Raw genomic sequence first — 14,454 nt, 5'->3', positions numbered from 1 at the left:
TTCATTCCAGTTGGGGATGCTAAAAGGTTCTTTACAAAATAATAAAAAGAAGACATCTGTCAATTAACGTAATGGAAACTAACATTTCTCATATCTTTTTGCAGCAGGAACATACAGATTGACTTGACAGGCTACAGATTTCACTAAAGAGGCACCCTTCTTTCAGACAAAACACGTATCAAATGACTTCCATGAGATTAGTTGATGAAAATTATGCAGCGGCTTCAAACTGACAAGGAAGAATATCTAACAAAACGTCTGCACAGTATGGGTATGAAAAACTTTAATTGCTTATTGCCTCAAAACTTCTGAGACAACTGTCTTTATTCTGGGTTAGCTTCATTTGGACATAAAATCATGAAACTGGAGGAGAAAATGTATTCATCTATTGTCATTTACACAAAAAGATCAGACTTGCACATTTGGGGCTAGTTATTCACATTTATTAAAGAAAAAACACCCAACAAAAACCAGAGAGATTTAAAGAACTTAATTTTAAAGAAGTTTTCCCAAATATCCCTGCCGTGCTAACAACAAACACAGAACATCTTGGCCCCAAAATGATTCATTTGCCAAACAAGAGCGACTGGAAAGGTTTTACTGTAAGCTATGGTTCAACTTTATGTATAAAAAGTACTCCATCTTCAACTACAATACTCAGATGAAATCTGGTTTTAAGTCACACTTGAAGCAGAATGTAGGAGCACAGGGAAAGACCAACACCTGCTGAGGTTCCCCACCTTCTGAACACTAGGAAAGTTCACACTTCACTCCTTATTTCTTTTCAAGCAAAGGAAACAGTTCTCAATGAGCTGATGAAGTCACTGAAAAGGCACTCACACGTACTCTAGCATACCTGCAGAACCAGATATCTGCAACTAAAAGTTTAAATGTGTCAAAGCAACATGTGTCAACCTGGTGCAGAAGGTTTAGAAACAAAAAAATGATTTCATAAAGGATTTACTGCCTTAAATGTGCTCTTTTCAGATGCACCACAGCAGAAGTCATGGGAGTGCTGCCTGAAGAACCCACGACTTCAACATTAGTTCCCAGGTTAAGACAGACCTTTGCAGTGATCAGCAAATCATGTCTCGTCTCAGAAAGGAACGGAGACCTGCCATGAAAAATTGCTTGCAGATCTCCAAGGAGTGATGTATGAGTGAGGTACATAATTAAAGAGGGAGAGAGACGGAAGAAGCTCTGAGCTGGTAAAGGAGAAGTCACAGGAGACTCATATTTAGTAACACGGCAAAAGTGAGGTCATAAACCTGAGCAACCAAAGGGGAAAAAGGAGAAAAGCACATGGTGAGGGACTGGACAGGTCCCAAATGGCCAGGGAGAAAAGCTCAAAAGACTGCAGACTGAGTTTTGGCAGAAAAACACAGAGAAAGATCTGTTGTGTATTTCTGATGGACCCTTTGAAGTTTTCTGGATTTAATCTGATTTTTGTCTGTCATTCTTTGCCAAAAAAGATAAACCCTGCCAGAGAAAACCTACCTTCCCTTATCCTTATACTAATAAGAAAACAAATGGTCTGTTTTAGATATCAAAACACTTAAAATGTAGAATCTTTCTTCTATGATGTGATTGAGAGTTTGACATTTCCAATCCATCATATTTGCTATTATAAGTGACCAAAGTTGTTCCTGGTTAAGTATCTTCTATTTTACCAAACTATGTCAGAACATAGGTCCTGGTCCTACTACACGGAGAGCTTCACCACAATCAACCTACTATCTCTATTTGTACTTCACTGAACTGGATGAGAGAGGTTCATTAACTAAAATACCTCTGCAGGGGTCCCCAGTATATATATATATATGTCTATATGTATTTACTGATAGTGAAAGTCTCCTGGAATTCTGTCACTCTGTAGAGGTAACGTAATTTAACTGACTCTAATATTATATTATACCATTGTACTATAGTGTTATTATCTTTTTTTAGGCTCTAGTCTAACAAAGTCTTTAAGCATAAGCTTACCTTTAAGCCCCTTGGATTACTTTAGTTCATACTTCAAGGTTCCTAACTTTAATGCCTTGCTGGACTACTGAAAAAACATACTTAGACAAAAACTATCATGTAATCATCACATTTATGATGCTCAGCTCACCCCAGACACTAGTTCCCATTAAAATGACAGCATTTACTATGTATTACTCTAAGCAATATACTGAAAATTTCATACCCATTTGCAACTCTCATACATTAAAGTGCCCCGAATACCATTTTGTCATTACTATGGGCAAGTGTTTTTTTAACAGTGATATTCATATGAGGATTGTCAGCTAACTAGCGAATTTGGAGTTCAAGTAGGTGTTAATTCAGAGTAGCAATAACAGAACTGGACAAGACAAATATGAAATTTACTTTCAGAAGACCGTAAATACACCTTCAGAATAGTGTGACACTGTCACTTTAAAGGCTGTGATCTGTGAACACAAAATGGTCTAAGCAGTTCTAAACATCCATGTGTTTTACACTGCCTTACCTGATTGGATCTCTTTTGTACTGACCCCAGTCAACTTTGCCATCCCTACACAAACTACTTGTGTTTACCCAAATACAGTTCTTGTCTCCCCAGCTGTATGATCCTAGATTTCTGTTCAATAATGGCATCAGCCATTTACTTGGGTATGCTCTTATATTATTGAGGTCATTCCAGACTTTTTCCTCTGCACTCTACAGTTGCATTAACAGCTTCCTTCCTATTTTTAAATCAGCAGCTAATTTCAGCAACTATGTGCTTATTGTTTCTTCAGGGTCACTCATAAAACAAACACCATTATTGATCTTTCTGAATCTACCACTAGTTTTTCCCTTTTATCTTATCTGAGTGACTATTCAAGAGGCAATTTCTCAACAAATCAGGACATCTATCCTAGATAAACTAGGGTATCTGAAGAAAGAGATTTTTCTCTCTGTGTGCTAATACAGCTCCTATAATTGCAGTAGCCAAGCAACTCTTAAATGTTAGTGATTTTGTCTCCACGACACCTTTTTAAAGTGAAAAGTGTTGTTAACTGTCTTTTATGAACATGAAACTAAGACAGGGGGATTTACTGCTTCAAAGGCAAAGACCACTCATGAAATGTAGAATGAATTGAATCCTTATTTCCTATATTTTGAGCACAACAGCATCTTCCCTTTACTTCTGCATGCAAAAATTGTGCACCCCGGATGCACAATTGCTTGTCTGCTGGATTACACTGACTGATGACCTGGCCAGTTGGTGTTTATTCTGCATTTTTGATGAGCATCTGAAGGCAACTGACATCAGAGGCTAACACAAAAATGCGTTAAACCGAATTGCTGCCAGCATTTTATCTACTGTTATTGTTAAGCTTCAATACAATTATTGGAGTTTAAACCCTCAATCTATTCACTGTTCTCCACTTAGGCCAAAAGAAATTTTGGCTTTGCCTAAGAAAACATGATAGCAAAATGCAAAGCAGCCTTTACAGGTAGTAAGACCTAAGTGACATTATTCAGGCCCCAAGTATCTAAAGCATCTTTGAAGAGAATTCATTTTACACACATTTTATTTTAACAGGGTATATACAGATAAGATTTACTGGCCATTACCATTTGGTTAAGTATGGCAAGCCTGGCTCCTTTCAAATTAATTCTAGACCAATCCACAAAGAAAGTTCCAATGCAGTTTGACTGCTCTAACACTCTGTCAATTATTAGACAAAGTTTTTCAATGGTCCCTGGGTATTTCAGCACTATCTAGCCACCTTCTTTATGGTTTCTCTCTCTTTACTCACAGAGGTTTGCTGGTCTTGTTCTTGCAGATCAACACACCTCCAAAGAGAGGGGTGTAAGGCTAACGGTCTAGCACTAGAGATTGCTGCACACACTGGATAAGTCTGCAGTGTTGTGCCACGTGGAGGTGGCTGAGCCCATGAGCATTACACCTAATGAGGGACATGAGTGCAGATCTGCACTACCACAGCTGGACGGAGTTACTTGTTCCGCATGACACTGCCCATGCACACAAAAATGTACGCTGTGTGTTTCATTAAAGGGCAGGCAGAGTCTTTCAGTCTTCCTGTCCTGCTTTAACACTTCCCAGGTTTATTAAACACAGTTTAAGAAGTTTGTCCCTAGGCAGGAAATTCATGCCAAAAGTCTCAGAGTTGCAAACCACCATTTGGTAGGAACAATAACACTGTCATTTAAGGGTATTGTTACTTGTATTATTAGTTAGTATATTAGCATGAAATAAGTTTTTACACGAGAATACAAAAATCAAACATGCTAATTGCATAATGAATAAAGAAGTGGGCAGCAAGCACTGAAAGACCTGGAAACAAGTGAATCCCCTAAATAAAAAGCATTCAGTTAATAAGGGTATCTGAGTTGTATTCTCAGTTCAAAACCTGCTTGTCTTCTGGTTTTGGGAAACAAAATAAAGACTAGTGTCCTCACTAGGTTTTTCCTTCACTTAAGGAAGCATGCATCAGGCAAAACTTGTCAACCAAGATGCAGAAAAGTCCTAGTAAAGATGGTATGAACTGTTTTTTTTACAAGCAATGCATTATGTTCAGGCAGACATCAGCCTGATCTAACATGTTGCATGTTAACTGTATCCTGTGTTACAGGAGCACATTCTGTGCCTCCTGACACTCAGGTGAACTAAACCCCAGTACAAATGCTTCCCCGGCTTGACTGCTCTCTTCCTACCGGATGGTAGACTCTGGGCTCTCTACAGTTTCTACCCCTGCTTGCTAAGTCATGTCAAAACTAGAGACTGCTTTGTCTTTACTGAACTTTACATCCTGTTAGTTTGCAGAAAGGAAATAAGTTATGTCAATAGCACACCTACTTTTTCCTAGTGAAGATGTATTCTGTCGGGTATCAGTGCCATTCACATACCTATTTAGACACCCACCCAAAGGCTATGACCAGCTGTACAGTATATAGTGATTTTTTTAAAGGAAAGAAAATGCCATTAAAACAAAAGGCCCTGTTCTGCTTCTGGGTAAACAAACTGTAATTTTACAAAGGCTCAAAAAGGAAAGGGATTAACATGCTTCAATGTGGTAATGGTCGCAACTGTTCACATTAAAATTTTCACAGTACATTAAACCATAACAGAGGTAGGAAAGAAGTCAATTTTCAGTGGCTCATGCTGTTCTGCTGACATAAATCGCCATTTTTTAGGTAGTATATCCACCACCCTGTATAATGATAGAATAACAAAACCGCAACCCAGCATTGATTAAGTTCGGCCTTTTGCATGCTAATTTTAGCCTGCTCTGCTAAAATAATTGCATGCGCCACCTTATTTACATGCTTCTAGATATTTAGCACCTCTCACTATTCTTTCTTCACCATCCTTTACTTAAGCCTGTGGCCCTCCCTCCTTGTTCAGTGTCTGCTGTTCAACACCACTTCTGCTTCCTGAGTTACACTCAGGACATCTTCCCACCACGCACACCCATCCTTTTCCAGAGCTCTTTTGGCAAGGGTAACGCTAAATGTCAGTCCATCTCCTCCCTGCCCATCTATGTTTTCCTGCACGCTGCATACAACGCTTCGTTATCTTCATGCTCTTTATAAAGACCAGCAACTTTCCTTGACTAGAACATGTTGGCATGAAGCCCTACCCAATCGTCCCAGTAAGGCTGGAGGAGCCAGGTAAGTACAGACTGTCGCTGGTTGATGCCAGCCAACAAGTTCACACAAACACGTGTTACACACCGAGTTTACACAACAGTGACCGAAAAGGAGGGAAGGGACAGGCCGCGGAAGTGTACCAGACCCCCCGGAGAAAGCTCTGCTTTGCGTTATTGTAGCAGCACTACAAATGGATGTTTAAATACAATGGGGCGCTTATCTGCCTGCCAAATGCCCACGATGCCTTTCCACCTCAGTTATATCATGGCAGCGTGAAACAAAAAATGACAAAGGACTATTAAAGAAAGTCAACACAGTAAAAGACGAAATGAAGCGGGAGGCCCAGCACCCAAAAGCCTGCGTGCAGCGGTGTGGCAGCCGAGCCGCAGGGATGCAGCACCCCGCACGGACCCCGCCGCAGCCCCGAGACAGGCCCCGCTTCACCTCACCCAACCTCTCCGCACCAAGCCGTGCCCGGCTCCCCTCGCCCGCCTCCGCGGGGACAGCCGCAGCCCGCCCCGGAGCCTCGGCCCCTTCCCCACATGCCCGCTCTGGCCCTGCCCCAGGCCGTGCCCCGGCCACACGCGGGTGCCCAGGCCGGGCCCGAACCCTCGCCCCCTTGCCCCGGGCCGCGGTGGGCCCTGCCCTGCCCCAGCGCCGGCCGCGGGGGAGGTGGGGACCCCGCTGCCCCTCGGGGGGGCCGGGGCGAGGGAGGGCGTATAATAAACAGCATCGTTGTCATGCGGGCAGGGCTGCCGGCTCCCCAAGCCTCCTCCCCGCGATAACAACCCAGGTACAGCCCGCGCTCGCCCCCCTCCCTCCTCTTCCTCCTCCTTCTCCTCCTCCTCCCGGGGGGCCGGGGAGAAATCTGCAGATCAAAGAAAAGATGCACAATAATAACGGGGTGGGCGCGCACCGCGGCCCCCCGCCCGGCGGCGACGGGCCCGGGGCCTCCGGCGGAGGCTGGCCAAGGCCCGGCCGCTGCCCGCCCGGCAGGAGGGTGAGGGGGGCGGCGGCGCGGGTCCGGGGCCGGGCGCCCCCCGCCGCGGTACTCACCCGGGCCGGCCAGTGCGGGTACCCCTTCATTTTGGCGAACACCAGGTCTCCAGCCTTGTATTCTCGGGGCCGCGGACGAGCCATCGGGAGCCGCCGCGGGAGCCGCCGTGTGTCCCCCCGCCCTCCCGCACCCCCCGCCCCGCACACGCCGCCCCGGGGGCAGCCGGGCGAGCCCCCGCGGGGTGCGATGCGCCCGTGCACGGGGCGCAGCCGGGAGCGGGGCCGGGCCGCGGGCAATCCCCGATCTCTCCGGCGGCGGCGGCGGCGGCGGCGGCGGCAGGAGATGGGGAGTGTGTGTGTGAGTGTGAGTGTGTGCGTGTGCCTGTGTGAGTGAGTGAGTGTGTACGCGGGGGAGGGGGAGGCCTTGGACACAACCCCAGCAGCCCCCGGTACCAGGGAGCCGGCTGGCGGCGGGGGCCTGGCCGGGCGGGGGCGGCCGGGGAGCCCTCACCCCGCGGCGGCGGGCGGGCGCGGCGCTGCCCGCGGCCCCCCCGTGCGAGCTGGCTACGCCGCCCGCGCCGCCCGCTCCATCCCCGCCGCAGCCGCCGCGGCCCCGGGAAGATGGAGCCGTCTCCTCCGAATTACTCCTCGGGCAGCGACCGAAAACAGGATCTTCTTATCCCCCGCCCGCTCCTCCTCCCCCCCGCGCTTTCCCTTCCTGTTATTTTCTAGGTACACAGATCGGTTTCTATGAAAATAGGAGAGCAGAGAGCGGCTGCAGTCCCTCCCGGCCCTGCCTTCCCCGCTGAAGCATGACATGGTTCTTTATGCGCGCCCGATATGGAGGCTGGGCAGCGAGGAGAACCCGGCTGGTTTTTACAGCAGGGCCCCCGCTTTCCAAAGGCTCCCAGCCCTGCGGAGTGCCCCGTCCCCCCTTGTCATGGAGGCAGGCCCCAACACGGATGGGCTCCTCGGGGTGCCTGCCCCCGGCCGCTGGCCACACGCTGTCAACAGGGCCCCCTTGCACCCGGGGTACTTGCAGACCCCCGGCTCGAGCACGGCCTCCCCACGCAGCCAGACCCCTGGCCGCACACAGGCCCCTAGGCAAAGGCCTGGCTCCTGGGCACAGGCTTTTCCCCGTTTCTGTACCCAGTATCTTACCCACCACCAACCCAAACCCCACAGCCACAAAGACCTGAGATCTGGTTAAATTCACAACAGGGGCTGTCCCTCAGAGGGTGTTTGGGGCCTGGCTCCTGCCAGATGATGCCGGTTTTTACAAACATGCACCTCTGTGGGAGGGCAGCACTGGGAACTCACAAATCCAAACCATGGATACAGCTTTTTTTACCATAATGTTACCGGCTAAGTTGTAATGTTCAGAAATATATTATCATTGATGTTTATTATACCAAAGTATTGTCTAGAGGAGCAAAACTAGGAAGAAACCTGCAAGCAGAGCCACCAGCAGAGAAGTTTAGGAAAGGTTTTTCTGCAGGTTTGGCTGAGGTTGTAGCAGTGGGCTCCCCAGCCATTCCCACATGCAAGGGGCAATTACCCCCTTTGGATTTAGGGACACAGCTCTGGCTGGGTGCTTTGCTGAGTCTCAAGGAAAGCACCTTCCTGCTGATGAAGAAGGAAATAGATGGCTGAAGACTGTAGGGTCACATTTCAGGGAGGAAGTAGTTGAACCATAGAGAGCACTACTGGTTTCTAAGGGCTGGTAATGACAGAGAAAGAAGAGAAAGAAACACTTCTAGCACCTGTTCCTGGGATGGAACAGGACCAAGAAGACTCTTGCTGTTTATGGTGTCCCCAGATGTGGTTCCAGTGCCCAAATGCTGCTGTCGGCAGTACGTGAGTCAATAAAGTTTGTCACTCTGGGTCATAAACAGGATAAGCACTTCTCTGCTGGGGGAAGCGCTGCTGTAAAACCATTAGCTCAGGTATCAGGAGCAGACTAACAATGGAAAAAAACCATCCAAGAAGCTGAACAAACATTCAGATGATTGGCCTGCACTGTGCTCAATGCCGTTAGCTGTTCCTGAACTACTGGGATCAGTGACAGGGTTATCGCCTTCAGTACAGACATGTGGCCAAACAGCTCGGTTTCACTTTCACATCTGATAGGATTTTGCATCTTTTAAACGGATACCTCATTTGAATTTAAATTCCCTTCTGAAAAACGTAACGCAAAATCTCTTGAGTATAGGAGCAGTGAACTCTGATCAGAGTCTGTCCACAATAACCCTGTGTGCTGTGCCTCACCTCTCATATCTCTGTTATCTCCCCAAATCAGCCTTATCTCCAGAAAACTACTGGAGAGGTGGAGCTGGGTTGGGTTGTGGGGTTTTTTTAATTATTTTTATTTTTTATTTTTAATACATTATTTGCTTTGGATTCCAGGTGTGAATAGCTCTTCCTAGTAACTAACTTAGTGACCTTAAATGAGAAAGGAGCAGGATGTATGCCAGTTTCTTCCAAAAGGAAACTGTAGACATTATTATACAAACATCCGTGCAACAATGTATTGCTAACGTCAGGATAGCAAAAATCAAAGTGACTAGGTACTGAACTGAAACATCTCATTGAAATGTCCACTTTCAACTTCCTTTTGTCCCAGCATTGGTGTTGGCAGGGAATGCGGTGAATGAATAATGTTTCTAGTCTTCAGTGAAGGTGATCACGTGCTAGAGCTCCAAAGAAGAAGAAAATGTGTCCCATAGACATGCAAGGATGCAGCTCTCTTTTTCTCCTGCATATAGGGTGTGAAGGGTAAATGAGTTGCTAAGGTAAGAACTCAGGTTTGGCCAGCTGGAAACTCTTCAAAACACTTTGCAGACAGTTTCTACATCAAGCCATGGTTAAGACGCTGAGAAAGGACAGGGAAGAAAAAGCAAATTTCCCTGGTATTAAATGAAAAAACCCAAATCAAATGTTCCACATATTGACAGCCCAGAAACACACCTCAGTACATACAGCAAAGGAGTTTTTAGTGTGCATAACCTGTCAGCCATTCATCACAGTGTACAAAGCCTGAGATGTCCTGCTATGTCACCTGTATTCTCCTCTTTTCTCTTCTATATAAAGGGAGTTCATCTACCCATTCTACACAGAAGTGGGAAAGAGGAGTGCAGAGAGTTTCTTCCAAACACTTCAAGAGCAGTTTGAGATCATAACCATGAATGCAGGGGCACAGAGGCTTGCTAGTATACACACTACACGTATATAAGCCAGGTCTTAAGTGTACAGAAGTCAATAGCTGAGTCTGTCTTGGGCAAAGATCAGTAGGTCAGAGGCAGGAACACCGTGTCCATACCGAGCATGGGAGACCTGCAGCAGAGATGGCTCTCTCCTTTCACCTGAGCCCCCAGTACAGTAAGATCGAGTCCCCTCTCACTTCTCATCCTGCCAGACAGGGCTTCTCTTTCCAAAAGTACGGACATGGGAAGGGAGTAAAGGCAGAGGCCCAGCAGCACCACACACAGCGGTGGCAGGGTCACGAGTGTGGTCAGTAGTGAAACCCTGGAGCCACCCAGGACAGATGGTGTCTGACGTAACTGTTTTGAAGCCACTACCACGCTACTGAATTTTGCTCTCCCAATAATTCCAAGGAAACACTGTTCTTTAGATACTGAGAAGCTTTAAGCCAGTACTGATCATTCTCCCCCTATTAATATAAGGAGAAAAATAGCTACATTCCTAGTTGACAATTTTCATAGGGAAAGAATTCCATTGATTCAAAAGTGTGGATCAATCTTTAAGAAAAGAGCATGTGGACATAAAAGGCCCAATTTCAAAAGAACCCTCCAAAGTCATGAATAAATTTTTAAACATACGCAAGTTTTGCATTAAATACTCCCTGATCATAGTTTTGCACATATACATTTGTATGCAAACTGTCTCGTATGTGAACCTTATTCATGCTGCTATCTTGCACTTTCCATTTTGTGAGGTGCTGCCTATATTGTGTCTGTAGGAGCCACATAGATTATTATATTTGCCTCTGAAATGCTGTCCCTGGCCACCTCACCATTTTTGCTTTCTTCGCTCAAATTTCTTCTGAGATCAGACTCTAAATGCTCTGCAGTGTGGCCACTTTATGACCAACTTTACTGTAAGATACTGAAATAAAAGTATTTTTTTACTCATCTATCTATAGCTGATATAATTTTCTTTCCTTCTTCATTTCCTTTTCCTGTATGCAAAAATGTGGCAGCGATGATTACGGTGATTAGTATTTTGCCGATGTCCACAGTAAGCTAGTGCTTCTCTGTTAAATATTTTAATAGGAAGCTGTTCTGAGTCACAACTGAGCCTTTCCCCTGTGCAAGGCATGTCTGAGAGCACTGTCTGAAATCACAGAGGTACTTTGTGTCAGGCAGAAAGAGGCTGTGATGTTATATGTCCATCCCAACATGCGCTGTGCCCATTAGGATGTTCTTAATTACTGGAGATAAGAAGCTCACCAGGGGATCTCGAGCCTTCTCTGTAATAAGTTTAAAAGGGAGAAGGGTGTGTGTCAAGGCTGGAGCATGTTATCTATACTCAGTTTCATGAATCTTATGTTATACAGTGTAGCAATCTCCTAATCATATTAAATTAGACAATCTTTAAGGTGATTGCTTTACGTGTTGTAGAGGTGTGAACGTGTATCCTAGAGGCAGAAAAGATGGGAGCACTTCAGTTAAAATTAACTTCTCTCAGGTTGGGAGCTTTCCATTATTAATGGGAAAGGTTTGTATGGGATGGAAATGTTATCAGCGAGTATGCATTGCCGCCATTCCTTGTTTTCTGTAGGCATTTCAGCCAAAGCTACAGCAGACAAAATATGCCTACGGTGAGTGCTGCTTAACAAGTTCCAATTCAACCTTTGTTTTCAGTTGCTTGTATATTTTTCATAATCCAACCATTAAAATGGAAAGTGTCCGTGATCACTGCATGGCTAAAACATACCCAAACCTCTTCAGACAATGACAGTGGAAGAAGTCATTGTAAAATTACCAAATTGGCAGGTACCATGTAAACAGAGCCAAGTTGCAAGAGTCTGAAAAACATTCATATGTGCTCAGTAGGGGTTGATAAACAAGTCTTAGATGTTCTGTCTGGACTAAACGTGCTCTAGGCTAAAGTGAATGTGATTCAGCTCATGACTGTGGAAGCAAAGCTCATGAGAGTTAAAAATGGCTAGACAGTATACCAGAGTGGAGTGATCAGGCACACATGCAGAGAGAGAACTGGGAAAAGCTGGAAGGGGACCAGGAGCTAAAGCCTGGGAAGGACATAAGGAAAACCAGAAAGGGGTTAGGAGATAGAGGTAAAAGCAGCCACAAATTTAAGACGACAAAGATTGCAGAATATCTTATAATTGATCAAGAAAACCCACACATGATCTGACAAATTCTGTGGCCCACTATGTCTCATTCTCTGACGGCAACTTCTGCATACAAAGCCTAATAATCAGTTACTATGCTGCTAAGTAACTCATCAGCTTATGTGGAAATCTTGACGCTGCATTCAAAGATACTGGACTCTATGACCTAGTAGAGTGTCTAAGTGGTAACCAATCTGAGATTTTGTACTGGGGGATAAAACAAACAAACCAACCCAGAAAGAGATTATTAAAGATTGTATCACAGACCTCCCAAGAAGACAGCAGAATTAAAGTTGCACCAGCAACCTGAGCCCAAGTATTTCCCAATGTTTGACTACCTGACTTTGCAATTTCACTGTTCTTTGCTTTTTCTCTTATGGCTTGTGAAACGCTTTAGCAGCCACTTGTTGAGAAACACTCATCAAAACCTAGCGCTTCCATTAATATGCAGTAAACATTACACACGATATGAAGATTATCTTGTTGGGCAGAAGATAAGATGCACAGTCTGCTTTGCTGTTCCTATAATTTTAAGTTTGGCAGAGGTGTCATTCATTGCAATCAAACTAAGGACTTCTCATCTCCATTTGATATACTAATCTATAAAATGCCTCTTCAAATGGCCAGGTGAGAAACCCCATCTCTAAAATAAGAAACTCATAATACCCAGGAAAAAAACCCTGCAACAGACATTGCTCCTCTGGAGAAATATTTTAAATGTGTCATCTAAAGCCTCAGAGATTTATTGGCTGAGAAATATGCTGAGAGTTGGCAGGAACAGTAAATTTAGTGCCAGATTCATGACACTAACCCCATCGTAGTTTCCCCTCATAAATACTGGAGAAAAGGATTTCTCTTACATGTCCTCTGGTACATTTGTCAAAGTACCTTTTGGAATGTGGCTTAATGAATAATTACATCCCGACACGGACAACAGAACATATTTATTTAAGGAGCTTTGTAACTTCATGTCTGTGTCACCTGAATGACAATGCTAGAAGCTGAGGAACAGAAGAAATAACATGGCTAGCATGAAGATTCTTGAGATTGTGGCTGGTTTGTACCACTGGGTGATACTAGTGCTCAAAGCACTTGCGGGTAAGGACTGAGATATTGCTGGTGTTTAAGGCATTGAGGAGAGTTCCTCAGGCTGTGTGGCTGTGGTGATGCTGAGGGTGATGACCATGATGGATGCCAGGATGAAAATGTGCATGGGGAAGTGCTTGGGGAAGTAGATATGATACTGAGCCTAATGGGTGAAGAAAGGGGAAGAAAGTCATCACTGGCCGGGCAGAAAATGGGGCAAGTTACTCATTCTCAACAAAGAGGGACCCAGCAGTCTGGGCAGCCACTCCTTTCCAGGGAGTGAAGGAAACTGGAAGGGTGGGACTGAAGCTGCTGCGTCCACCACCACCACACTTGGTCTGAAATGCTATCACTTAAGCCTTCTGGTGTTCTCTGACAGATCAGCACACCGCCCTGTGCAATGCAGGAACTGGTTCCAGCTGGCTCCTGTGAAAGCTTCTTAAAAGCACATTTCTTCACACATTCCACATACCCACTACCTCCAGATCACGTTTCTTGTGATGGCCTGTGAGAGTGCCCCTTCCTACTTACATCTTGTCATGTGGCAGCCACATGTTGATTGTTTCCCCATTAACCATGCCAAACCTAATATCCTGCTCACCTATTTGTCTTTCAGAGATCTCCAGCCTATACTCCCTGCTCATGACACGTCCTTCATATCCTGCTTCTCAAGAATCACAACCTCATTTCTTTGGAATTCTTTCCCCAAAACTCCATCTCTCCCAGACACCCAGGACAGCTGATTAGGTCTACCACATCTCTAATGAGTGTGGGTTAGAGTAAGAATGTAAAGAGCCTGGAATTATAGAGGTATATAGGATGAGAAGAAAAGGTCATGAGTAGGATGTGGAGGAGGAAAGGAAGTTAGTGAGCTTAATAACAATTAAGATTGTAACTTGTAATTAACATTACCTTGCCTGGCGTTTCAGTGATCCCTTTGTTGTATAATGTATCCTTTTCTCCGCAGTCTGACTTTGTTTTCCTCAACACTGCCCTCTTCAAAGAAGGCACGGTTTTCTTCTTCTGAGTTTGGAAAGTTGTATGTTTATAAATAATAAATAGAATAATAATAAATCAGGGCTACTGCACTTGCTAGCAAACAGCCAATATGCACTAGATCTCTCAGAAGTCAAAGGGTCTGTTTCTGCTACTGTTTATGCCTCTTTATCTACTGTGGATACTGTGAAGTTCTGATTCATATCACCGAGAAACTTGAGTTGCTAAAATGCGAAGTCTCAGTAAGATACAAAGGCAATATAAATATTACAAAATAATACACATCCTAACAGACATGTAGAGAAATTATTATGAGCCAGGAGATGTACATATTTCTAGACAAGTGACAACATTACCACTTAATTAGAACATAGTGA

The 14,454-nt window shown here is 44.9% G+C and overlaps 1 protein-coding gene across 2 annotated transcripts in view; it reads right to left on the bottom strand.

Moving 5' to 3' along the window:
* HDGFL3 (HDGF like 3) overlaps positions 1–7,261 on the bottom strand; it is a 38,594-nt gene extending 31,333 nt beyond the window's left edge. Inside the window, exon 1 of one of the 2 annotated variants that reach the window (XM_065688337.1) lies at positions 6,682–7,261. In XM_065688337.1, coding sequence (XP_065544409.1) covers positions 6,682–6,765 — 84 coding nt within the window. In that variant the 5' untranslated portion in view covers positions 6,766–7,261. The remainder of the gene's footprint in view (positions 1–6,681) is intronic. The other variant, XM_065688338.1, reaches the window with a different exon arrangement.
* Between the last annotated feature and the right edge of the window lie 7,193 nt (positions 7,262–14,454).

The sequence above is a fragment of the Lathamus discolor genome, chromosome 8 (assembly GCF_037157495.1).
Source record: "Lathamus discolor isolate bLatDis1 chromosome 8, bLatDis1.hap1, whole genome shotgun sequence".
NCBI lineage: Eukaryota > Metazoa > Chordata > Aves > Psittaciformes > Psittacidae > Lathamus > Lathamus discolor.
Note: the sequence above shows the minus strand (reverse complement) of the source record. Positions and strands in the feature narration are given on the sequence as shown.